The 26,509-nt window shown below is 39.2% G+C and overlaps 1 protein-coding gene across 4 annotated transcripts in view; it reads left to right on the plus strand.

The window, feature by feature from the left end:
- The window catches only part of LRMDA (leucine rich melanocyte differentiation associated), a 666,943-nt gene that overhangs the window by 72,858 nt on the left and 567,576 nt on the right, over window positions 1-26,509 (plus strand). The window contains exon 2 of one of the 4 annotated variants that reach the window (XM_062001283.1): window positions 926-1,028. The exons of 2 other annotated variants lie outside the window; for them this stretch is intronic. In XM_062001283.1, coding sequence (XP_061857267.1) covers window positions 937-1,028 — 92 coding nt within the window. In that variant the 5' untranslated portion in view covers window positions 926-936. Of the gene's footprint in view, window positions 1-925; window positions 1,029-23,072; window positions 23,137-26,509 lie in introns of those variants that run through there. One more of the 4 variants, XM_062001284.1, reaches the window with a different exon arrangement.

Consider the following 26,509-nt stretch of genomic DNA (forward strand, 5'->3'; position numbering starts at 1 on the left):
ATCCGAGTTGTATTTTTTGTCCTTAATGAGCAATGATATTATATGTACAGAACACACAACTTGCCTTGCAGGACATTTTGTTAACTTTTAGTCTGCTGTATTTGTGTACTAAATAAAAAAAACAAGTAACACTCTGCCATTAGCCATTTTACAAGCATCACTCCTGCCTGTGTGTGGGAGTAATCTGCTAAAGAGTGTGCTCATGTCTTCAGCTTCTAGCAAAAGTGAGGCCTGCAGTAATTTAGTATTTTGAGTTGAACCTAAACCCTGTTTGTGAATTAAAGGAAACATGGCAATTAGTTAATGAGAGAACCAGAACAACAGTCCACTTTGTCTAATAATGTATTGGCAAAAGTGGCTGCTACTGGCTGTGGTGAAGGAGGAAATTGTACAAGAAACAACAGAAACTTAATGGAACTTAATCCCAGCAAACTTCCCCTTCAGAAGTGTTTTGGATGGAACCTTTGTTTAAAAAAGGCTGTGTAAAATCAACATGCTGTAAGCTTAGGTCCAGTCCTTGTCAGATGCAAGTATGTTGTCCTACAGACTCCCATTTTAGTAGGTAGAAGAGGTGAAATGCAGGACTGAGCCTTTCTAGGTAGTCTTTTGAAGTTTTAAGGCTTGTTTAACGAAGACCTTGACTCATGCTTTGATATAGGACTGATAATTTGTATTTTAGAACTGCAGAGGCCACTTTGGCAATGATATGTGGGGCAGAATGTTCTACCACATTTCTTGTGTAGCCTAGGTTTGTCTTATCAGCAAAACAGGACATCAGACATGCAGATGAAGTTTAAAAGACTTGTTTTTCTTCTCAATGAACAGATGTAGTTTGGGAAAAGTGTATAGTTTTTACAGATTTTGCCAATTGTTCTGAAGAGAAACAATTAGTCATCAACTTAGAGCTTTTTTTTTTTTTTTAAAGTGATTGAGACTATGAGAGAGTTGAACACCTACCAGAAGATGTACAGCTCAGCCAGAGCTCTGAGTGAAGAAACAGCAGCAAGGAAACAACCTTTTCTCCAATGGTGATTATCACTTTTTAAAACTTGTCTGGCTTGGCTTTCTGTATTGTTTTTCTTCAAGATGTTTCCCAGTATGAAGACATGTCCTGCCTGGAGCCTTGACATTTTATAGTTTATCTGAAGTCAGATACACTATTTTGAAACTAATGTAATTCTTCAAAAGTACCTCTTAATACCCAACCTATATATGGGATATGTATTGAGGAAACTCTGAAGGTTGGGTTTCAACAGCTTGTATCCTAGATTCATGATAAACAAATGCTAGTGAGGATCAAAATAAGGCTCACTTGACTTCAGTCTTTTTAGTCCACCACAGGGTGGACTAGATGATCTTTTGAGGTCCCTTCTAACCCCTAGGATTCTATGATTCTGTGAAGCCATAAGTTACAAAATAGAATCCCAGGGAGCTGTATATTTGCTTTTAGATTCTGATCATCAGAGCACTACTTAGATCTTTGTTGCTGCTCACCCGTTTTTTTTTAGCACCTGCAGCTTATATGATTCTACCTCATTAAAATATACTTAAACAATTGAAAAGTTCTAAGTGAGCTGTCTGTAAATGGAAGGAATTGGTTGGTAGAGGGAATAAAACTTTATAGAGAAGGGGAAATATATTTCTTCACAACTGAAGATAATTAGGTTGCTTTAGTAGTTAGGTCATCACAGCAGCTATTTAAAAGCACATCAGGAAAATGCACAGTGAACTTTGCCTGTCTCTTAACTTCCTTAGATGGTAACAGGGGAAAGAATGCAAGGAACAAGACTCCCATTTTGTGTGGTACTTAATACTCTAAAACTGGGCATGGTTACCAGGACTCTCAGTGTGGATGGTGAGAAGGTGATGTGAGAAATTTCTTCTCCCGAGTTTGAGGATTGTTTTTGTGTGCATAAATGTGAATTTCCTTGAGGTTTTCTGTCATGTTCCAGTTTTGCTAGTGTTTGTATATCAAGCACACTGTAAAATTGGAGAAGTCAACCCCAGTTTTTGTCAGACTGAGATGCCTCGGGGTGTATTTGTGCTGCTTCTGTGACATGTGGAGCAGTCAGAGGTAGCTTCTTGAACAGCTCGGCTGAAGAGGGCAAAGAGCACATCAGGCTGCCTTCAATCTTGGCTTCCTATGCAGTCTTCTGGGACAAGTATTCACAATGTCTACATAAGGAACTCATCATAAGTGACTTTAATACTTCCTATCGATTAACAAAGAACCAACCCCATGTGTCACAAACAAATCTGTTGAAATGAAGAAGTCAAATGCCTAAGGAAACACGGAGTATCAAGATGCTTATTTCTTTCACAGTGATTTTTTTTGGCTGTTACTTCCATGTATTGCTGCTTGTACTCTGCTGACAGACTGTGTCTCTAATGTACAAAATTTGTTATCTGGGTAGCGCTCATGAGCCCCATTCTCTCAAGTCAAAGCACACATCAAACTCTGCACCTCTGTTTCCATTTTTAACTTCTTTTCTTCATTCCAGTCAGTGAAACAGAAAAGGATCTTGGATGCTGGGAGGAACCTTATCTGGCTGTATCTTAGAGATAGATCCTGAATTGTGGTTGCAGTGTCATTGTTGCAGCTACTGCCTTTCTCTTTTCCTTCTGTCTCCTGTTTCCCCAATGACATTGAGTGTAGTATTCCTGAGCATTATGGGAAGTGTCTCTCCATCCATTTCACTGCAAAGCATTTCAAACAGCAGTGATATAGCTATTACTTGACATTTAGGCTGAATCTGCACCTCCTCAGCTTCAACCAAAATCATTCAATGATTCACGTGTTTTCTTTTTTTCCCCAAGAGCCTTAAAAGGACCTTCTTGAAGGCTAATTGATAGACTTCATTCTTGAGGCTTCATTGATAGACTCTTTATTTTGCTACCATCTCATGTTCCTATCCTACCATTTTTTTTTTTTACTATTTTAAGTCTAGAAAAATTCTGATGGTTGAGTTATGCACAGCCCATCTGCCCAAACCTTCTCATCTTGCCTCCCCCACTGTCCTCCCCCTCCCAGTCATAAAGTTGATCAGGCAAAGTGATAAATAAGAAAATGTCCCTGTTGAATACATTATTTAACCTCTCTTTGCCCTACACTTGCATTTGTAAGATAAAAGCCTGAAGTACTAAAACCACAGAGAATGCTGAAGCTTGATACGTGTTGGTAAATCGCCATTGCCAAAGATACTACAGAAATACCTTGTTGATGTTATCTGAATGATGTCATTGTTTGGTCAAAAAGCAGAATCAAATGTGTTCTTGCTTGTGCTGCTGAATTTATGGTTCAGAATATTGTTTTCCAGCTGTGATGATCTTACAACATGGTAAAGTTGGTAGGGGTCTGTGTTTTGAGAGCATTGGAGCAGCGTTTTGTTATTAATCGAAGACAAAACCATTTCTGTTCCAAAAATTACAAAGCATGCTGTATACTTGCTCTGTAGAGTTAAATTTCTCTTTTGTTCCCAGGTAAATTGCAAATTAACCCCAATAAATCACATTGCAGTGGTTGGTAAGAAGAGAAAGTATTTTAATAATTAAATAGTTCTTTTCAGCCCCCTCTGCCCTTCCCCCCCTCCTTTTAAAATGCAGTGATTTTCTAGACTCAAAATCAGTGTGTCTCATGCAGGCTACCTGTAATATATTGTTGTTTCAAATCAACCTTACTTACTGAGCTTTTTCTAGTAATGGAGCTCTGTCAGCAAAAAGCATATGCACCAGCAAATGATGAACGATGGACTTGTGTCAAATGGAAGCTTGAAAGGTGCTTCTGTCGTTAGATGGATTAGTCTGAACCAGGAGTTCAAAACTCCTCGAGTGTAATTGTTTCAGAGAAAAGGTATCCCTAGATTGATAGGGGAGGGTAAGCTGTGAGAGTCAGAGGAAGAACTACTTCATCAGGTGAAAGTGAGGGTTTAGTAATCTATAAGAAGTACAGGCTTTGTTGTGGTGAGATTGTTTGCTTGGTATTTCTGTGAGGTGTTTTTTTTTTACATGTGTAATCTGTAAAGATTTACCTTTGTTTCAGTGAAACATGCTGATATTTTGGGATACTTTATTACAAAAATAGGAAGATAAATTCCAATTATATGACTGTGGGCAACAGTAGTTTCAAAATGTTATGTTTTTCATCCACTTTCTAAAAGTGTTGATTCTTGTTTCAGTAGTCATTATGTTAGCTAGAAAACCTCTTTAATCTGCTGTAGTTGTTTTATCACTGAAGATAATCAAAGATAACTCTTTCAATGCAGAGTGTTCTCATGCAAACTGTCTATAAATTGAGATTTTAGATGAATAGTGCTTTAATACTGTAGTTCATTGTTAAATGTATTGTACTCTCGTTACTGCATAAAAGTCATGGGGAATTAAAAATGTACAGGGGAAGAAATTTGGTACAGGGGAAGAAATTTACATGAAGAATTAAACTTCTGAATTATTTCCCCCAACTGTTATCTATTGTTTTGGCTGTGCTTGAAATGGGTGTGCCATGAGAGTGTTCAACAAAAGAATAACTAGAAGCAGGAGAGGCTTTCACCGCTCCTCAGTCTTTCCGTTGTGCCAGTTTTCCCTTCTCTTCTGCTCCTTTGCAGTTGTTAGCCTTCATGTGAACTGAAAGGTACTTCAAAACACTGGGAGAAAATAGTCTGAAAGCTTCATGTGCATTTGCTTCATGGTAAAGAGAAGTGAAGAAGTTGAAGACTTTTTCCACTGACAGGTGTTTGTGTGTCAGAGCAATGAATGCTTTTGATGGCAAAGCCAGTTGCTTTTCTTGATTGTGCTCTTCTTTCTAAATATGATAAAAAAAGAGAGACAAATTCTGACAACAAAACAAACAACCAAATCTCCAAACTGTATAATAGAAAGCTTCCTTTATTGATTTATTTTTTTAAAGAAGAAATGTAAATGATCTCAATGGCTATTCTCTTTCCTTCTATGTAAGGGGTAAAACAGCAGTGCTTGAGGAGTGCCTGGGAGAGGTGAAGGCACTTGTGAGTTCTATTCCTCATTATGGTACAAAAATATTGTTCATCTGATGACTGGTTGATGCAGAATTGCATCAGATTGCAGATCTTCCTTATTTCAAACAATATGAACGATTAAAACAATATGAATGATGCCTTATTCTAAACCACTGCTTGTTTGTAAACTTGTTTTCACATTTTTAAAGCCTCTTGTGCAAGCCCATTAGCATGGCACGTGTCTTTGTCTTCCTCCTTTGCTGATTTTATAATCTGACTGGAGAAAGAAGACACTTGAATATTATTTTGCAAGTGTTAAATGTTCTGATCTTTGGCTGTTTTCATATGTTAGGCCACACAATGCACTCGCATCATAGGGAATTGTAGCTGCATCGATAGCTGGGGCAAATCGAGCACGTGGAAGAGATTAAAAGCAGGATTTGACAAAAATACAACTTAAGTAGTAAGCCTGTTTTTTCAAATGTAAGAAAAACCCCTCTTCTTTCATTGGAAAACCCCAAATGTAAGAAAAATTCAAGTTTACCTAGTTTGGATGTAATTAAGGTATCTTTTCTTTTTCCTTTAACAGTGGAAGCAATTTGAGTGATGGTAAAAATGGTACTAAAGGGAAGGCTAAACTTATGTAGACAAATGTTTGACAGAAGTGCTGGGACCTTCATCCATAAAGGAAATAGAAACAGCTGCTATGTAAGTCGTGCTGCAGACTAAAACTGACCCAGTAGCATAAAAAAAGTCTCATTATCTAATGTCACACCCCTTAGGACCTGCAAGTGCAGGAGAGTGAGGAGTGTGCTCCTGGCTTCTCCGAGTTGCCCAAGGAGAAAAGGAGCAGGTATGTCCCAGCATGGGCCTGTGTATCACAGGGCTGCACTCTCAGGCATGTCCCTCCCTGGAGTGCAGATGCTCATGTGTGAGGCTCAGTTAACCTGCAGAGCTGTTGTGGAGGCCCTGTGTCAGACAAGAAGCCAAAGTGTGTGCTGCAAAGACTGTGTGTGAGACTTACAGCTGGGGAGTATTAGGAAAAGGTCAGGTGAATGACTCCTTAGAGAATACACAATCCCCAGTAGTTTTGAAGAAGAGCCTGAGAAGCCAGGTTAGATGTCAGGACACCCCAACAGTGGATGTATCACCTGGTGAGAATGTGCTGAGTGGCTCCACAGAACCTCTTGTCATAAGGAAGATGAGTTTTGCATCTTGGCTGAAGCTGCTGTAGTGTTGCTAGTCCTTGTGCTTTTCACCCCAAAACTGGAGCCACATCTCTTGTAGAAATAACACAAAGGTAGGAGTGTGCATACAGGATCACCCTCTGTGCTACATTGCACAATTGCATCAAAGTGAGAATTTAGAATGGAGGTATGCACTATGGAGTGTTATACCTGTAAGACCAGGAGCAGTGCTTGGAAGCTAAGGTAGCCCAACAGCAGGAGTTGTTGTGGTGGAAAAGGAGAAGATCTGAGTAGTCAAATTACTACAGAAGTTTTAAGGGAGTAGGGGAAACCCTTGCCAGTGAGATGGGAGGTTTTAGCCTGGAATGTCATCTTAGTGCTCACTTTAAAAAAGAAAAGTGACCTGAAGTCATGCTGCCTTTGGCTCATGTGAAACTGTACTTTGCACTGTTTCAAATCTCTTCAGAAGTCGATTGTTTCCTACCCTCCCCCACAGCTTCCTCTTGATGTTAAAGCTATAAACCAGTGATATGCCTGAGCAGTGTTAGTCACAGATGCTCTGCCAGCATGTGACTGGTGTGCCTGAGCTTTATCATTCCTGCTAACTGACCCTTTTACTAAAAGTTTAATAGGGGATAAATTCACATGTGAATTCATAATCCCCTCAGTTGTGCCAGAAGGATTCCTTAACAAGCAAGCAACAAAGAGAATCTTATGCAGCTAGACTTTTTTATCCCTCCTCCTCTTCATTCTCTTTCCAAATTTATTGGGTAGACTACTTCAAGGAAGTGTCTTTACCTGTCATCCCCATATTTATTTGTGCATAACCTAAACAAACAAAGGCAATATATTCAGTGTGGTTTCAGAGCAGCTCTATGCATGGAATTTAAAACGTTTTTGAGCTTTCAAGTACAATAGGTGGAAATATCTTCCAAATATTTATTATTTAGTATTTCAGCTTATTTCTGTAACTTAAACTATTGCAACTTCTTATCCTGTAACTCAAAAATTATACTTTCATAGCATGTGTCCCTTGAAACTTAATGAAGTGTTTATTGCACAGCGTTAGTTCATGGGGGCTTTTGTGTTATCTCAGGATTTTGTGTGTTGTTTGCTACTCTTAACTAGAGAAGCCTGTTCATGCAGATGCTACAAGTGTTCTTAGTAGAAAATGCTTTTAATCAACCTCACTGCTATTTTGAGTTTGAAAAAAGGAAAACTGTTTCTCTCATAACATTCAGTTGAAGTGCCTTTAAGGTGATGATATCATCACTCCAATTCAGTTAAAAGCTTTGGGGTTGCAACATTTACTGAGCTACGTTCATTGAAAGAATATTAGGGATGCATGGAGGCTTTCTGCTTTTATAGAAAGGGCACTGCTTTTTGTAGCCCCCGTGAAATAAAGCTTAATTTTAAAAATCCTTATTATATTTCTGGCATGGAAAATGAGGAAATAACATGTTATCCCTTTACCTTGTTCTCTGAAACAAAACCCTACCTGGTTGTGGTAGCCTAAATGGAAGGTCCTCAAAAGCTCTCATTCCAGAGTCTCAACTTACCTAATTTCATTGTATATGCAACCAAGGTGTTGCAAAGAGATGCTGCTTCTGGTTAAATCTTGCCCCTCCTATCAGTAGGCAGCTACTTGAAAGGATACTTTTTTACCTCTCAGACCTGCCGCGTTCTAGAGGTCTCTGTAACTTTAGAACCCGGCATTTCCTCAGTGGAATCAGTAAAAGGTGGTTTAAGTTTTGTTACATTTTAATGGGAGTAGGATGGATCTGTCTTTGGCAGGAAGAGATTCAGTTTAAGCATGCTAACCTAAGGGTCAGGGGTGAGGAGGGATGTGTGTGTAGGAGGAGGCATATTTCGAGTGAGACCCAAGTTGTGAGATCAAGAAAGTCAGTTGTGTGAAGTCTCTGAAGTTAGTAGTGAGATGTTGCTGGCAGTGTTTGGTTCTGACTCTGCTCAGAAGTTATATATATATATATATATATATATAGTGATATATATGCTCTATTAGTTGCCAGGAGAGCATCTCATATGGGCCTTTCTCCAACTTTTGGGTAGGGCAAGTAAATTGTTAATAGGAAATTGCATTCTGTTCACAATCTTAGTAGTGCCTCCTATGCCAGAGGATCTTGAGGCTTTTTTCACTAGCAGTCACTTGATCCATACTCATCTCATCCACCTCTGAAAAGCTTCTAACCAATTTAAAATGCTAAACTAGCTAGAAAAGAATCCCAATCAATTTAACTTCTAAAACTTTCTCCTTCAGTGATGAAATTGATTGCAATTCTTACAAAGCTACAAGAACATTAATTCCAAATGTGAATATTGTTGTCATTACCACGTGTATGGGTGTTTCAGGGTGTGTTGAATCCCCTCTTTTGCACCATATCACAGTTTTTTTTATAGACCCTGCATTTCTCGGTCTGTGTGGCATGTTGCCAAAGGCTAACTATATTGCCAGTAAAATAGTGCTTTACAGAACTTTTGTGGAAATGGCACTTCCACTCTTTTATTCCAACTACTTTCTCTGTATTTCAGTGTAGCTGGTTCATAGCTATCTACCCAACACAACAAAAACACAATCCAATACCCTAATCCTGACAAATGGGTGATAGCACTCATGGTATACCTTTCATTTATCAAGATACAAAGCTTTCTAAAGGCTTATTTCATGTTATTAATACTGAAATTAATTTGATAGCTAATGATTTTTAACCTCAATTAAAGAAGTATAGTTTAGTTTCTTGCCTTTTTTTCTTGCTTCCTTAACCATTTTTTGTGATAGTTTATTAGCAGGTAGCTTTGCACTTTAAAGGGATTTACTACTTTACCATGTTGTCAATACTGGTCTAAAAGCACTGCCCAAGTCATACTTCAGTATTCTACATGAATATTTAAGCTAATACTGTAATTTATTTATTCCCATTCTATTTCTAGGTCTGTAAATGAATTTGCAGGGAGCATGGACAAAGAAACGACTGTGGCATAGAGTTAAACCGTGCCATATGATATGTGTATTCTTTAGTCTACGTTTAGATGGTGCAAAGTGTTCTCTTGTGAAAGCAGCTTATACTCTGCTTAGCTAATGGTTTGTGTTCTGACGTAGCTACTGGTGTGCTAGTCTTCAGGAAAAAAAAAAAAGTAAGCAAGTGGAAGCTATGAAGGTAGTTTTGTTGTCTGAGCTGCGTGTGGAATCAGAGGAGAAGGCTTCTTGCTACTCTTAGAGAAGCTGGTTGTTTCCTGTGACTGGCAATACCACTGCCAGCTACTTGTCTGGAATTTCTGTTCTTTATCGAATTTTTCTGTGCCTGTGATGGTGAAATGAGTAGGAAGAGTTTACATTGAGAAGATACATTCATTGTGCTGTGGCGAGTGGCTAGCTTGTTTTCTTTCAATGTTGCATTGCAACTTTTCTAATACCATTGTGGTCATCTGTAATTGTTTGGGTGTCTGGTATGCATCATTTCCAGCCATTTTAATGAAATATTACAGTTATTAACTATGACTACTGGTTTATAGTGGCTGTAATCCTTGAATGTTGTCTGTTATTGTAGTTTAGGACCACTTTGTTAGAGCATTAGCCACCTTCTGGTTTGCATCAAGGTGGCTGTCTAATGGATCATTAACTGCCAGTGAGGCCTGGGTCCTTGGGGACTTGCTGGGTACAGCAGTTGTGGTATGAGAAGTAAAGCTCGTGAAGCAAACAAAACCACAAAAAACAACTGGTGTAAGATGAAGTGATTCTGTCTTGTGAACATCTTTTTGCTGTAACATTTCATTGCCACGAGTGCAGTGCGTGCTCTAGATGCCGTGAATGGGCAGATGTTGATGAAGTGAAGGCTCCTGAAGCAAGTGTGACTCTTCTCTTCCCAGTTTGGGATGCTAATCGTGATACCACCTTTTTGGTTGGTAGATATTCATCTGCTGCTGGAGAAAACTGTTCTCCTCACTAGCTTTGAAGACAATACAGTCACAGTTGTAGGTGGAGTATGTGTGTTATCCTCCTCCACCTTATTCTGTTGTGTCCGCTCCTCCAACTCTCATCACACAATGTGTGGAACTAGCACAATATGAAGAACAGCTGATGAAAGAAGCTTCCAGGGAGGGAGAGTTCACATCTCTGTGTTTTTGTTCTGGTAATTTGAACTTTTCTGAGGCCTGCTTCATCTATTCCTGACCTCCTGATAGTACAGTTAGCATCTAAATTTCCCTTTGTTGTAGGTGCTTCTGTGCTTAGATCAGTTCCAGTATTCCTCAGCCTCAGGATGATAATTGCAGGCAACAAAAAGAGCTGCTGTTAGGTTCCTCATTTTAGAATGTCCTCTTTGGTCAATTAGGACTTCAACGTGGGTGATTCAGAGGTTGGTACGAGGTGGTGTCAGATGTCTGAGGTCTTTGTGTCAGATCTTTGAAGACAGCTAATTGCTTGGTTGGCTTTGCCTTGGAGACTGTGAGTTGTGTATTTTGCCAGGGAACAGTTCTAGATGTCTTTACCCGTGTTTTAAAATTCATCTGAGAGATTGCTGTGGCTCTGACCTTGCTGAAATTCTTGTGTCAGCTGATATATAGTAAATGTCACAGTTAAGGATAAAACAGTGATTTTTACTACAAATTGCTGCCATGGTTTATCAAGTATTAAGTCAGCACTTTTCCTTAAGTTAGGCTTTCATTTAGCTGCCTTTTAATTTCAAAATGACAACAAGTACTGAAAAAACCACGGCTTCAGTCCCTCAAAAGAAGAGTCAGCATGGACTGTGAAATAATAATTGCAGAGGTGAATCTTATTTGCAGTGGAATCAAAATATTAAAGCTTCAGTGCTCATACAACAGAGCTCTATCAGTGTTTGGCAAATACTGAAGCTCCCAACACCTTTCTCAGAGATAGAAGTACTCTTTCAAGCAATGCACATGATGAGATAGAAATCAGTATAGTAGTTGCTGTTGGATTAATCTGTTTAAAATTGAGATGGGTATGTGCATGTTGGTTCTGACTGACATAAGAAAGCACATAAACAGTTTTTCTGTGAATGCTGTGGCTCAATTATTTGACTGTTTCTCTCTGTTGGACTTGCCATTAGCTTATTTGTAATTGAAAATGGACACATACTTAAATAATTGAATATTAGGAGGATGATGCAAATGTCAATATGTTTTGGGGGGAAAGGAAAACCAAAATAAAGACAGAAGGATACAGAAACTAAAATAACATTTAGAAATGTCATTTTTTTTCAGAGGTAGGGGGTTGGGGAAAAGGAAAGTTGCATTTAATTAGCTGTAACTGCCTGCCTGCGTGTTCCTGAGCTTGTGGCAATCCGGTCTTGAACAAATGACACAGTTCTCAACTGCACCCCGTTGATGCACAATTTTAATTGTGTCAGGATTTAGTTACCAGAGTGACACACACAGCTATGCTTTAAAAATTCAGGATTTGCGTTTCTTTCATTATCTGGTACTACTGAATTATGAATATACGCTGTCACTCTTAGATTTTCCTAATCTGTAAAATTACTTTAGTGTAACAAAATGTCATTGTTGATGTGTGTGGCTGCTAATTACAAAATTGATAACACAAGCAGTGCTGCTTGACTTCAAGGAGTTCATTTGGCCCTTTCTGATGCAGGCCCTTGGCTCTAAGATGCAGCAAATTAAGCTGTTGTTGTTTTGCTGTGTTCCCCCCCCCCCCTTTTCCTCCACCCTCCATTAGCAATCATTCTGTTGCACACACTACGTGATAAATCAACCGCAGGAGCTTTAGAGTTGCCATAACATGACATTACCTATCAGCTCGTCAAGTCTGTGTTGACTCTGCGCCTTTTAGGCTGTATATTTCTTCAAAGCCTAGCGCCAGTTACTTAGTCAGCTCTAACTAATTTCAGAGTGGAAAGGAAACTTTACTGGAGTGCTGTTTGGGATCTGCTTTTTAATCCTGGTCTGTTTAATGTTTGCCTCCTGACATTCTAGGCCAGACATCATTTTAATGGTATGTGTGGTGATAAAGCCAATAAACTGTCAAGATGATTGATAATCTAAGCATTATAGCAATATGACTTTCCTGTTCTCCTCTGTGCTTTAGATGATGGTTTCCAAATTGAATTCTTACAGTGTGCTGTATGCTTGTTGGAGAGTCTCTGAACAAACGGTTGGAAGGAGCCGGCCCTCGCTAACGCAGGCTTTCAGATTTCTGGGAGGGTTGGAAGGACTTTTAATTTGAGAAACCTTAGGTGGGAATTCTACCATTGGGATAGGGCTTGCTCTGTAAATTTTTGGAGATTTTGTTGTTTTTATGGCCACCTGGGATGAATCTCGACGTTTTCACGTGGCCAATTCCTTTATCTGTGCTGTCTTTCAACTGGAGATAGCGGAGTGCAATGCGGCGTGTGCGCAGCCTCCAGATTCCCTTAAGCAAACGTAGCAGCAGGTTTTTATCATCTTAATTGAAAGTCATTGATCAGACTTGCTCACTTCTTATTTTGGGGAGCTTGGAGGCAATTGATTTGGTTTATTTTTGCATGATGCCTAAAATGAATGGCTTTTATCTTGTACTTTTGTGCTGGCCCCTGGACAGTGACAGGACCAGGACGAAAGAATGATGGATATTTATGTTTTGGAACTGCTCTGTGTGTTCTTTTTGTTTAAGCTTGCCAGTACATCAGTTTCCTTGTTGTATCTATTTTTAGTCTTTAAACCAGAAATTAACACTCCTGCACTGGCTGAAGAAATTTTACGCAGGTAATCTTGAAGAATGCACATGAGTGGATAAATTCTGCTTACTTTGAGTGATCTCTTGTGCAGTGAGGTCAAAGCCAGATGATATTTTTTTAGTTAAACTATGCACATTTTGTTTCCCCTCGAGCTCAGTTTACTGTCTGGCCATTACAGCCAGCCCTCAGATTCTGAAGGTTATGATACAAATCTCACTAGAGTGATATTTAGACTCTGGGCAAGTAAATACTGCTCCCTCTGCCAGTTTTGCTGTAAACGCTTCCTCGTTGGAAATGAATTGTTAATTGTGTTATGTGTGTTAATGTGAAGCTCTGATGTGTCAGAAAACAAAACATTTGTTCATTAGGTTTTTCACTGCAGGGTGTCAGCCTGAATGATTGGGATTAACCAGGTTTGGTTGGGAGCAACCAACCTGAAGAGTCATGTACTCCCTCACCAGTGATGCTCACGCTGCTCCCCACGTGTGCTCGGAGGATATGTCCCTCAGTTCCTGGCTCCTGGGGGTGAGCCCTGTTACAGTTCCATTCCAATGGAACTGCTGGCAAACTGGTTCTCTGGGCAGTGGGTGGGGGGAATGTGGAGAGGCACTAGAAAGCTTTTGGAAGCCCTTGTCCCACCTGGCAAGTCAGTGAGTTAACCAGGCTGCTGAAAAGCTTTGTGTCAATAGAAACTAGATTAGAGATGGCAGCTCAAGAGCTTGGTTAATTCTGCAGTAAAGATGCATCTCTTAGAGCAGTCAGAGCTGAGAAGAGAATCTGTCCCTGTTTATACCTCTAGGGTAGATTCTCTGGCTGTTGAGAGCCAAGGAGGCCAAAAGGAGTCTTTTGCTTGCAGCTTTGTCTTTGTTCCTTCACCTTCCCTCCAATCCCTACAGTCAACCCATCCTTTTTTCCACTGACATTTAGCCAGTTCAAGTTGTACTTCCTCACGTTGCCAGGATGATCTAGTATGTTGCTGTGTTTGTAAAATTGCACAAAAGCACTCTGTTGAATAAAGGGGATAGACCAGAAATGGCTCTGGGAGGTGTTCCAGAGAATGGATTGGTAGGACACTTGGGGGTTTATTGCAATCTCTTGTGAGTTAGAGGAAGCAAACTGCAGGATTTAATCCAAACTTAAGAACAGATCTGATGTATGGTGAATCTTTCCACTGGACTTTGCCCAGTCTTGAGGAGAATTCTGTCTGGGTTTTAGGGACCTTTCTGTTAAAGGTGTCTTGTTCTGCTTCTTGCAGCGATTGCTTTTTATTCATATCAGCAGTGTTTGCTGGTAGTAAAGCCCTTCATCTTGAGGCTGAATTGCTGGGCTCCAGCCTTGACCAGAATAAATAGAAAGTCCTATTAAAATTCAGTCAGATGGAGAATGGGTGTTGACAGGTTCGATGTCCAGATTAGATTTGATGGTGTACAACTTGGAATTATGTTTCTCAGAACTACTGGGTCAAATTCTAGTTGTATAACTCCCTTGAAAAAAAAATATTAAGCTGAACTGGCCTTTTTCTTTTCTCTCAACCTAAAGACTTCAAATGCAGCATTGTGCTGGTTCTCATCCCCAAGCATGAGCTAAATTAGGCTAAAGCTTAATTTACTTTTGCAAAACTGGAGCTTGTGTTTTGCAGAAACAATTGGGCAACAGTGAACTAAATACTATTACACTGTGCTGTCACAAATTCGGTTGGTCAGTGCTTTTAAGACCCTTACAGTCAATTTAATCATTTAATTTTTTTACCCAAGAGGAGTAGTGAGGCCCAACTGTTCAGTGGAGTGAGAGAGGTGATACATGAATTCATAATGTGAGCAAAGGATCTTAGGCATTCAGAGAAGAATGCATCTAGTTAATTGGTTTCCCTCACCTCCTCTGTCCTGTAATGTCTGAGATGGTGTGCAGAGCTTCCTATAGTGCCTATAAAAACGTGTCTCTTTCAAGCTGACTTTTCACTTACCTGGCATGTTGTGTATTAACAGAAAACTGTCTGTAGTGGCGTTGCTCTCTGTTGTTCATCTGTTGTTTCTGTCACATGTATGCTGGAATGTTTGGGAGACATTGCATTTTTGACTATTGAATAGCTTGAAAATCTGTAGTTCTTTGGCCAAATACGTCTGCTGTAATCCAATGATTACTAGGTTCACTTAAAGGGACGAATTTCTACTGTAGTTGGTTTTGTGGTTTATGTGATTTGAAAGAAGCAAGGCACGCCTTGAGATCTTCAGCTGAGTTTTTTGTGTAACTGGACAGGAAAGGGAAAAAATACAACATTTGTTTTCCTCCCTAGGCATACATCATATTCTTATTTCTCTTGACTGTCTAATGCAGGCAGCCACTTTGTAACTCTTGCAGGAGGCAGCATATTAAGTATTCAACTGTGTAGGTAATGATGATTGTGCAGAATTGAGCATTGCTTGTGTATTCATTGCTAATAGCTCCCCCTCGTTGAGTCAATTTGTACTGTGGGGTTTTTTTTCCTTCAAATGACAGGGGTATGGTTGGTGTAGATATTATTTCAGCCATTTTGCCCCAGGAAAAACATTAGTAATTTATAAATAAAATACACATGAAAACAGGAGAAGCCAAATGTAGATTTTTCACAACAAAAGCACTACTAATTTCAGTACTGTGATGGAAGTTGAATTGGTTTCAGTTGCTGATTTATGAACTGTTTATTTTAGGGCTAGGAAAGTCAATTAAATTCCTGTAACGTGTGTGGAAGAGATGTTCTGGCTTGGGTCTCTGATCTGTAAGAAAAAGGAGCTTGAAGCTTGTGAGACTGCATCTGGAATATTGTGTCCAGTTCTGGGCCCCTCAGTTCCAGAAGGACGGGGAGCTGCTGGAGAGAGTTCAGCACAGGGCCACAGAGATGATGGAGTGGAACATCTCCCTTGTGATGAAATGTATTGTATAAACATATTATCCAAAAGAGAGCTGTAGTGGGATTTGGGAAGTATTTCCAATTCTTGTTCCTCTGTTTCTGGAATGAAACTGGGTGAACAGTGAAGGCAGAACAGTGAAGGCAGATCATTGAGGTCTTACTGACTTGAACTTGAAAAGCAAGAGTTTTTACGAGACCTTTCTGATTCTGTGATGATTGTTTTATGAGGTCCAGTTCTGGCCCTGTCCCCTGCAGTCCTGCTTTTCTGGAGGCCATCCTTGTGTGGGTTTCCATGATCTGTCCGTGGTAGCTCTGCTCTGCTCACTTCCATTGCTTGTCTCAGCTCTGTTTCTTACAGGCCTAGAGATGTGGTTAAATTACGCAGGGCAGTGCACACTTTCACTTGAGAATGTGATACAGCAAAAGAACAGTCCTCTTCTAGAGGAAAGAGTTTGGAAAACACTCCCCACTCGCCTTTTCAAGTCAACTAATTCACTTCTGGATGTGACCAATAACAAGACTATGAACCTGGTACTTGGAAAATGAATGACTGCTTTGTGGCTGTATATTTCTGCTGTAGTTTTCCTCCATGCTCTTTAACAACAACTGTTCAAGTATTGATCTGCTAGTGCCTAATAGCTTAGAAACACTGTGAATGCAATATGAGGATTAGAAAACTATGCCCCTAAACCCAAAAGCATTGCATACATACATATTCTTCTCCCTGTGATTTAGTTCTGATTGAAATTTATGGTCCTGCTCATGTGAGTAAAATTACAGGATGGTGACTCTGAGTGCTTTTTATATGTCTGGGAAAAGGTATGGGCTACATGAACATGATTAAGTGACTATATTAAATTGCTTACTTTGCAAAATTGGCCACCAATTATTAAGTTAGACTATTTAGACTCTGTATACGTAGAAGGAAAACTGGATATGGTGCAAAGTAAACAAATAATGCTCTATTTTGCTTAGCTGATCAATAGAAAAGAACAACTCTGTGTGGCTTTGCTTTACATTAACAAAAAACAACCTTACTATAAATTGTTAGGCATGGAGGGGTTTTTTTTTTCCTTTTTTCTGTGTCAGTCAAAATAATTTTTCAACAGAGCATGAAAATGGGAGACAGAGAATCTGAATGGTTCTGCTTTAGAACCACACTGAAAGTTTTGTGTTTTATGTAAATAGAGATTGATGGAACATTTTACACAGAGTGCAGGTTTTTGACAAAAAGTATTGATGGTTGCTTTCAGTAAGTGTTACTGGAGATGACAGAACATTGCATTTTAAGATGAATTACAGTAGAAACTCCCTCTTTGGGAATGTCATACATTTTATTTCATCTGTTGTTTTGAGAAAGAATGACTAAAGTCATAAATACCACAGACTTATCTCTCTTTCCTGAACATCTTATAGATCTTGCATTAGTTTGCTGTGCTTAGTGGAAGTTATTTTTACTATAATTAGGTTGATGCATGGTTTTTGCTAGGACCCACTCACTGTACTTTGTAGGTTTTAAGTGTTAGCTTGTGTGATTGCTAATCCTTCAAGAATAGTCCTTTGGATTTTTATATTGGCTTATATTTAATCCTTCAGAAGAACAAGATACTTTGTCTGAGGCATTTGGAGGCAAGGTAAATTTAGCAGTCTGCTTTGAGTGCTGTGAGAAACTTTGCGGTTGTGTTGTTTTTGCAAAGGCAAGTTGATCGACTTCACAGCACCCAAGTGCTAAATTTTTCATTAATATTTCCAAAAGCAGTTACATTTAAACAGCAGTTTTCAAACCGTTTTGTCCTGCTGCTGTGCAGAGTTTTGACGGAATGTCTCCTGAAGCGATAACAGAAAACCAGACTTAGGGGATGGCTTGATTCCTAGAACTGAAAATGCAAGTGGCTTGTTGGATAGTGGGATGGGATGATTTAGGTCAATGGGAATTATAAGTGGTGCTTAGCAGAAAATGAATTCTCTTGTAAACACACATTTGCATTTTGTGTTTTAATTGTTTTAAAATTGTCTTGTGGTTAAAATAGTTGTAGCCTAAGTAAAAGATCTGGTCTCTGCAATGTTTATGTTTGTTGATGTTCAGATTCTGTGGAATTCACCCTCCCACAGCCCTGCCATCCCTTTAAAAAGAGAAGGGAGGTTTGAGAAAACACTGTGCAGTGGAGGGTCGCAAATATTAAGGAAATGTCAAGGGAGGACACAATGGGAACGTGGTCTCCTCTGCAGATTTTGTGGCTGATAATGACAGCTTGAGAAGGAAGACTAGATGTCTTCTTGGAAGAGTGATAGTTTCAACACAGTTCAGCTTCTGAGTGTGTTTTTTCAAGCCTGTTAGAGGATATTTTATTTTCTGAAATAAAAAGAGCGATAGCCATGTTTTAATTATTTTGGGGTATTGTTTTAGGGCATTGTCACCCTAAAAATAAAAGCTTGTGTAAAGGAGGCTTATGCTTGAGAAAGGAGCATGGAGAAAGTGACAATTCAGATATCCACAACAAAACCGAGTTTCTTCTAGATGACCTCCATTTCCATGTTAACTATTGAAAATGATCTCTTCCTTGCCAGCAACTGGGTTACTTACTGAGAAGAGAGATGAAGTTTTCTTTATTACTTTTAGACTCTTGAAAATGATTCATCGAGAAGGGAACTTATTTTGGTTCATCATACTGCCCACCCAAAATATTTCTTATTGCTGCTTTGATGCAAAAACATTACTGATTTTTTTCTTTAAGTGTATTCATTTTTCCTGTTCTTACAACATTATATTGCCCCAAATTATTTTGAAAGCTAGATATGAGTCTATTTCAGATATTGATTCTTTTCTTTCACTACTTAATGTCTTCTTTTACCCATCTGATGATAGCTTGGCTTGGATCCCTTAGCTGGACTGAGGAACATGTCAATGAACCTGGCTATTCAATTGTTTAACAGGCTAAGTCCACTGCTCTGAAATCCCCCACGTGGTGTTCTGTATCTGAATGGTGAAAACTCATTGGGAATTGATTATAAGCCATTGCACAGGCATCTTTTTAACCATCAGATGAACAGATTAAATATGCAGAAGATTCATTGTGGAATTTATCTTTTACATTGGACTGAAGCTTGGCAGTCAACGTCTTGTAGTCTTCATTAACTTACCCTCTTGTTTAGTTGATAGATCCTCAATTGACTTCCCAATGGCTTCATGGCCAAGTGTTGGGCTTGAGGAAAAGAAGTCAACTTTGGGGAAGAAAAAATCTTTTCCTTATTCTGCAAATGTCCTAAAGTGTAGCATAGTCCATATTCAAAGTGTAATACGATCAACTCCAGGATAGGATTTAAACAGGTGCTTCAAGAGGACCTTAACCCATGAGATCATCTTAATCCTACAGCCAAAACCCCACCTTCTAACTCCTGAATAAATAGATTCTCCTGACAGAATAATTCATCTCCAGTCATGAAAGCATCAGTTTTAAACGACAGCTTGTAGAAACCCTGTGCTTGTTAGGGCCAGATCAGCAGCCAGATGCCTCAGATATAAACTCATGAAGGGAAGATTAATTTATCTGTCATACTATGCTTTGACAGTTGTTGTAAATCTGATTTAGCTCTGAGCAGAAATAGGGGGACCTTTGAATTTATAAGAATGATAGGAAAACCTAACCTAGATTCTCTGAGCCTTGAAGAAACAAAATGTACTTATGGTCAGTGAGATCTTAAGTAATCTTCGTACACGGAAAATAAAAGAAGTGGTGGGAGGCGTTGTGGGCAAGGTTCACTTCCCACAGGCAACTGCTGTGTGAGTGCACTAGCGTGGTATTGCCCACCAGACCTCTCCCTGGTAAATACAAGTAGAAGCAAGACTCTGTGTTCATTGATAGATGGTAGCAGACAGCTCTAGGAGCCAAGTGCCTGTGCTTTTCCTAAAAACGTGTTGGTACTGTTTTTAAAGCTTTTCCTTCTCTGACATTTTGAACTGGATAGAGGTGGCTTTTAAACTTCTTTGAGAAAATTCATAAAGCTGTCAGATTGATTTATAGGGGAATGATACTGTGCAGACTTTAAGCATCTATGGCAGTACATTTGTACAATCTAAATGAAAACTCTAATAGTCATGACCTCTTTGGATATAGATGGTTGTCTTATGATAGGAGCGTTTGTCTGGGGAAACAAAACAGGTGGTTAGAGCTAGGAAAAGTTTTTCTCGTTAGTGCTACTCCACTAGTATCTTCTGCACTGTGGGAGTTGGGTTATAGTGTGTGTCTTGCCTTCTTCTTCCATACACTCCAAATTAAACGTAGTCTAATAGCTGTGGAAATGTAATTTTCACTCTCATGTCAAAGATATGATGTGTAACACTTTGGAAATCTGAGCTCCCAGTGATAAAGTGGCACTGTTTTCATCAGGCTGGTATAAGGGCATTTGCAAATACTCTTGTCACCTGTTGTGTGTGTTCAGTGCAAAGAAGGCTTTCATCTTCATAGAGGTGAGTTACTGTTGGTCTGTGCCGAACTCACGCTCTATAAAACTTCTGGGAACCTACTTGTAGTATGTTGCCTTACATATGGCTCAGGTCTCTGAATGCATGTCGGTACTGTGCAGGACTAGATTGCAGTGAAGCACATGATTTCCATCCATCAGGAGGCTGGAAACGGTGCCTTTCCTTGGTGATGAGGAGGTGACCTGTGTGTTAACTGCTTCTGTGTTGGGCTAGAAGTGAACCACAGTGAAAAAAAATCACTCCTCTTCCTTGAAAGGATAGAATACTAATGAGCTGCTTTCCTACTTCTTTACTTCCAGCCTGCATCACCTGCGACTTCTGGACCTCACATCTGATTTTGTAAAGCTAGTGGCGAGCCAGGGACATTGTTATAAGCTTTCAGTGGGTCAGCAAAAGTTGTTCTGTCGTTACTGCCTGCAAATGGCAGGGATGTTAGCTCAGCCCAGGAATGCCGTAAGAGAACCAGTTCACTGCATCAACGTGGCCTTTTCCTTCCAGATGAGTGTCCAGCATCCACTCCAGTGGAGGGACAACCAAACAGCTGTTGCTCACTTCATCCAATCATGATGAAGCAGTAGCTTAGTTAAACTTCTACAATTTCTGTTTGCTTTAGAGTGCATATGTGACATTTTAAAGGCTTTATTACAACTACAGAAATAAAGATGAGGGTAAGCGAAGATGGCATTGTATACTTGAAGTTAGAATCTGAGACCAAAACCTTGAGGCAACATTTTATTTTGAATGCTTCCGCTTGATTCACTAAAGAACTGATGTTAATTTCAGGTGTAGCCTGAGCTAGAGTTGTAGAAAGAAAAATGGCACAATTTCAGGTTCTCCTGAAGTAATTTCTGCCCTTACTCTGCGAGTGTGTAAAATCAGTTGCAGCAGGACGTTGTTTTGACAATGTCTTGTATGACTTGGAACAAAATAATCTTTGCTGCAAAGAGTTTATAATCTAAGCAATAATGCTGTAAATACTTTCCAGCTTCCCAATCAAATGAAGCTTTAAAATCCTTTGTGATTTTTATGTTGAGGTCAGAGACGTTCATAGTAACGTACAAAAATATCAGTTTGGTCATACCAGTAACTCTGAATGTTTCTTGTCTCTGCAGTGAAAACCAGGAAACTAAACTGTGTCTAATTCTTACACTGGCCCAGAGTGTTCCCTTAAAGCAGGAGTAGTTAGGTTTTGTCATGTTGCTTTGGCGTGATTGTGGTGTGGTGAGATCTGAGTGTTTGAAGGAGGAGGATCAGTTGTGACGTAATCACGAATACCGATGGTGGTGTTACATCATCATTGCACTATCGTAGATTCTCTTCCCGTTGTAGCTGAAATCAACTACACAGCTGAGATGGAGAGGCTGAGTGGGTTTGTGCTTTTACAGTCTTTAGTTCTGGATGGTGTGTGGTTGTGTAGTGAGCGTATTTTTGCAGTTCCTCTAATTCGTACTAGTAACATGAATGAACTTCTGTGAAAGATGGGATCTCATTAAGAACTTCCCTAATTCCCATGCTTAAGGATTCGAAGTAATCTCCAGGCAATCCACTGGTTTCTCTGTCATTGATCCCTTTTTGCCTGTGAAGCAACATCTGAAGGGTATCTCAGATACCTCATTGTAATGGCAATGAACAGAGCAAAGTTACTTTGGAAACAAGCTGAGGTGGATGCTCGGGTTTGCTGCTCAAAGGGGAATGTCTGGGGACACAAAACAAATCAGTAGCAGGTGTTAAAATTGTTGAGCACTGCTACAGAAACCTATTAAGGAATTGCATGAAGTGACTGGAAGAAGGATGGAACCGCTCTAAGAATTAGAGCCTAGAAAAATGCTGGGTTTAATTTGTATAACATTTTATGGAGCAATCCTGATCAAACTGAGTGAGCCATAGAAATCTTCCCTCATTTTTTCACAAAATTTCACACTAGAAATTTGGTTTTAACATCCTTTGGGCAGATCAAAATAGTTCTTTGTTATGTGATGCTGCAGACAAACATGATTTGGCTTCTCCTGTTTAATGGGCCAGGATTTTTACCAAAGCAGATGAGTTCTTCTAGAAGACAATACACACTAGACATCTCTCTACAGCAAGTATATTTGCATCAAATATTTTCCCTCCTGGATAATTTAAGCTGTTTTGATCAGGAGATAATTTAAAAAAAGAGATAAAAAAGAGACTTTGCACAATATTTCTGAACCTTTTTCTTTTCCCCATTCACTTTTAAAGGCACAGTAGGGGAGCCATGGGAAATGTATTTTCATCTGAGGTTGTAGAAGGAATACATATTGTTTGTTTAAGGCATCAGGTATTGAGAAATGGCAGGGTGAAAAGCTTGACCTGAACTGCCAGATCTGATCTGCAAGGGGGTAATTGAGTTGCCATGTTTTTTTTCTCCTCAGTTTAAATCAAGTTTTGCTCTAGCCCATTTAAGTGTCAGACTGGTAGCAAAACTTGACAACTTCAGGGTGCAAGCTGGCTTTTGATCAGGATTTACATGCAAATCATTTTTGCCTTGAACTGTCAACTCCTGTTTTGACACTGTGAGGGGAGGTACCCCCATTTCTTGCAGTCTTTGCTTCTCAAGCCATGGAGACGATGGTCAATGCTGTCAGTTGGCATGTGGAAGAAAATTATTGTGGTAATACGGTGGTTAAACTTTTTTTATATATCTCTGTATTTTTTTCTCCCCTCTTTCCTGTCAGTCAGCTGTTGCAGCTGGGCATCTAATCTCCTTTTTGCCTAGAAGAAAATCTAACAATAATCCTGAGTTTGATGTCAGAGAGAAACCAGAGAATTGAGGTAGAGGGTCACCAGTGTACTGGGGAATGGCTTTAAGCTGCAAAACAACACAAAGGATGCTGACAGTCCACATTTTCCTGGGCTTTAAACAAAGTCTTTGGTAAGTTTAAAGAATCTTCTCCTTGCATGACTAAACCTATTGATGGTTTAGAGAAAAAGCTGCCTTAGAAGGCTTAAGACTGAACCTTCTTTCCAAGTTTACTGAAAACCTTAAGATGTTAAATTTTTTTACATTGTATAATTGGAGAAAAATGACAGAGGGGCCCATGAACTATGAATAAACCATGTGAATGAACAATATCCCCCCTTTTTGTTTTTAGCAGCCATATCTAGTAAAACTCATGTGTAATATACCTTTTAGATTAATTTAATTTCCACTTACACGTTACATCTGGAGCTAATCTCTCAAGAAAATCCCACATAGGAAAATAAACTAATAAAGCAAGAGCTGTAATTTAATACTACTTAAGGGTTTCTAAAAATCAAATCAACTTCAGAAATAGACTGGTGAGGCTTTTAAGGAAGCATAAGGTTGCTGGTATACCAACCTAAACACAAATGTGGCAAGAAGTTACATCTTGCAAGTGATGTTGCTATCCTGTTTTCTAGTTAAACAGCTTTTTCTTTGTAGTATTAGTAGAGTAGGGACATCAAACACAGAGCCACAGTGAGGTGGCAGCCAGTGTCATGTTTGATAATCTACATATGAAAGCATAACTTTTAAAGTCAAGATTTGGAGATGGAATCTGCCTTATCTGTCTTGGACCTTATTTTAGCAGACAAAAAGCTGAATATGCCAACGTGTGCTGTGAAATTTTAATTGAATTGTTAATGACACTTTGGAGTGACACAACATGTGAGAAACTTCCAAGAACCGATCATGGGAAGCCCTTTTTCTTGCTGTTGCAAAACAGAAGACACTGGGAACTTGACAAGTCCAAGTGTCTGAGGCCAGGGGAATAATTGATAGCAGGCTGCCTGTTTCCAAGGTCCTTTAGCAGTAATTGCAAGCAGGATCTGACTCTCTGATCTCACCAGTGGTATTCACCATGCCAAAACGACCAGGCTTTGACAGATTGCTTTCCTACAGTAATAACTTAGGCATGTTCCCTTTCTCACATGAGGCCACACATCCCTCGCACTGGAGAAAATGAGTTGAAAATGAGTTGCTTCTTTTTTTAACAGGGCACTGTTAAAATAACTCTCTTCTATTATATAAGCCCAGTAGTGCCAGGGGACTAAATTTATATGGTTATAAACAAGAGGTATTACTTTAGAATACCACAATGTAATGTTTCACTCTTTCTGTAGGATTTCACATGTTTGGAAACTAACGTGTGGGGTTTTTTCCTCCTCCTTGCTCAAATGGAGGACCCCAAATACCACATTTTATGTTTAATTGCTTTCATCTCTGGTTTTTTTTTTTTCCTATAAACTGACTGCTGACTTGTACTCAGATTTGTATCTTGGATGATAGTCCAAGACATGCCCCCTGCCTCCCAGAGGGGGACTTATAACTATTATTTATTCTGTGTAGTTGAAATATATGGGTAGAAACGAGACCTATGTTGTTGGAGTTCTTAAAACTCTCCTACTGTGTTTGGTCTTTGTTATATTTTGAAACTTTTATGTGTTGTTTGTTTTTTCCCTCTTTTTTTTTTTTTTCTGGAATGTCATTTTGTCTGTAATCTACAATTGGGAGCTCTGATGTCCTAGGTGATATATAGCAGTTCTGGATTTACACTCCTTCTAGTGACAGGATTTTACTAATTCTGATATAAGGAACCCCGTGTGCTACTCTACGGTGGTCTGTGTTTTCTGGCATAGTTAAAAGCCTGCCAGCTCCACCCTATAGCTGTCTAAACAAGGTTTCTCACCAGGCACTAACATCAAAAGAACTACAGTAAGCTAAGGCTACAGGAAATTGTAACCACAATATTAAGTTTATAAAAGCTGAACATCTACTACTATAATGGCTGTCACTTTCGTTAATGCCTGCAAGCCTCTAAGAAGATGAAGGTAGGTTTCTGTAAGTGTTAAGGGTGGATGGTCTTACAACTTACAGCTGCACATAAAAAATGGTAAGAATGTGAAGTTCTTAGCTGTGAAAATAAATTGTATGCACATAGCAGAATATTTATGATGACTATATGGCATCTGGTTAGTTACTCCGTGTTACTTTGGAATAAAGATCTCTAAAGGTAGGCTAAAATTCTTTAGCCAAAGGTAAGAAAATTAGAAGGTTAAGTCATGTGGTTGTTGCTCGTTAACTCCAAGATCTATGAGAGACTGCAGAAAAATTGAGGTGATCAGGTCAATGCCATGGTAACCAGCCAAGAGGTTCTTGCACAGAGTCATGATGACATTGGAGAACCCGTCCTCTGATCTTCTTAAAGGGTGTAAAGAACTATAATCTTCTTTTACATAAGGAACAGTGGGCCATATACTTGTTCTTTGTGGTTGTACCTCCTCTGTCTCCCTCAAGTTGAGTTAATTTCACATTTATTTTATAACTGTAGAGGATAAACAGTGGAAAATAATTAATGGAAGACTTCACTCTGTGAATGTACTGGTGTAGCTGTGCAAGAAATAACTTACTTTTTTTCTTCAAGTACGTAGCTTTCAAGTAAGACAAATTGTTCACTGTGTACCTGCCGGGTCGTGTACCTTACTCATAAGCTTCTATAAACTTTGGGGATCATGTGAACACGTTTAGAGGATATTCCTAGAACTTTGATTTGCTTTGAATGTAGTAATTTTTTATTTGTAATAAAGTGGAAAAATAGAGAATAAAAATGAAGCCAGGGTATTAAAAATAACAAAGTTTTGGGGTCAAGCCCAATTCATTAAAACGAGAGAAGCTGAGGGGAAAGTCAAGCTTGGCACTGGTTTTGCAATAATAATTTATCCGCACCTTGAGCCCATCCTTTGGCCAGACCTTTGTTTGAACCGCAGCTGGCTTGGGTTATGTATGACCTGCTGGGAGCTGAGGTTGTAATGAAAAACAGTTATTCTTTCAAATTACTCATAGAAGAAGAAGTGCCTATTTTATCAAGGACTCTTCTTAATTTGGCACATGGTAAGACTTTTAATATTTATTTTTTCTCCATTAATCACGCTGTATCTTGTAAGAAGTCTAAACACAGTGCTGAAATACTGTATGTTTTCTTTAAAGCCTTCTGAGGACAAACTCTCCTCTGGAGAGCGGCTGTCAAGACCTCTTGCCATTCATTAATTAAGTTATTTGTTGAGGGTTTTCGGGCGCGTGTTGCCATATCGTGAACTCTTCAAAGTTCCTCTTGGATCAGGATTGAGTTTCATAATTATGCAGACTAGCTAGTGAGAGGTTTACAGCACCAAACCCAAAAGAATGAGGAGAGAATAAAGGTTTAACAAAAACAGAAATGCAAAACTTGCAGTCCTTTCACTCTTTACAACAAATTTTAGATGACTAATGACTTCTGAAATGGTGA

Source organism: Colius striatus, chromosome 8, assembly GCF_028858725.1.
Source record: "Colius striatus isolate bColStr4 chromosome 8, bColStr4.1.hap1, whole genome shotgun sequence".
NCBI lineage: Eukaryota > Metazoa > Chordata > Aves > Coliiformes > Coliidae > Colius > Colius striatus.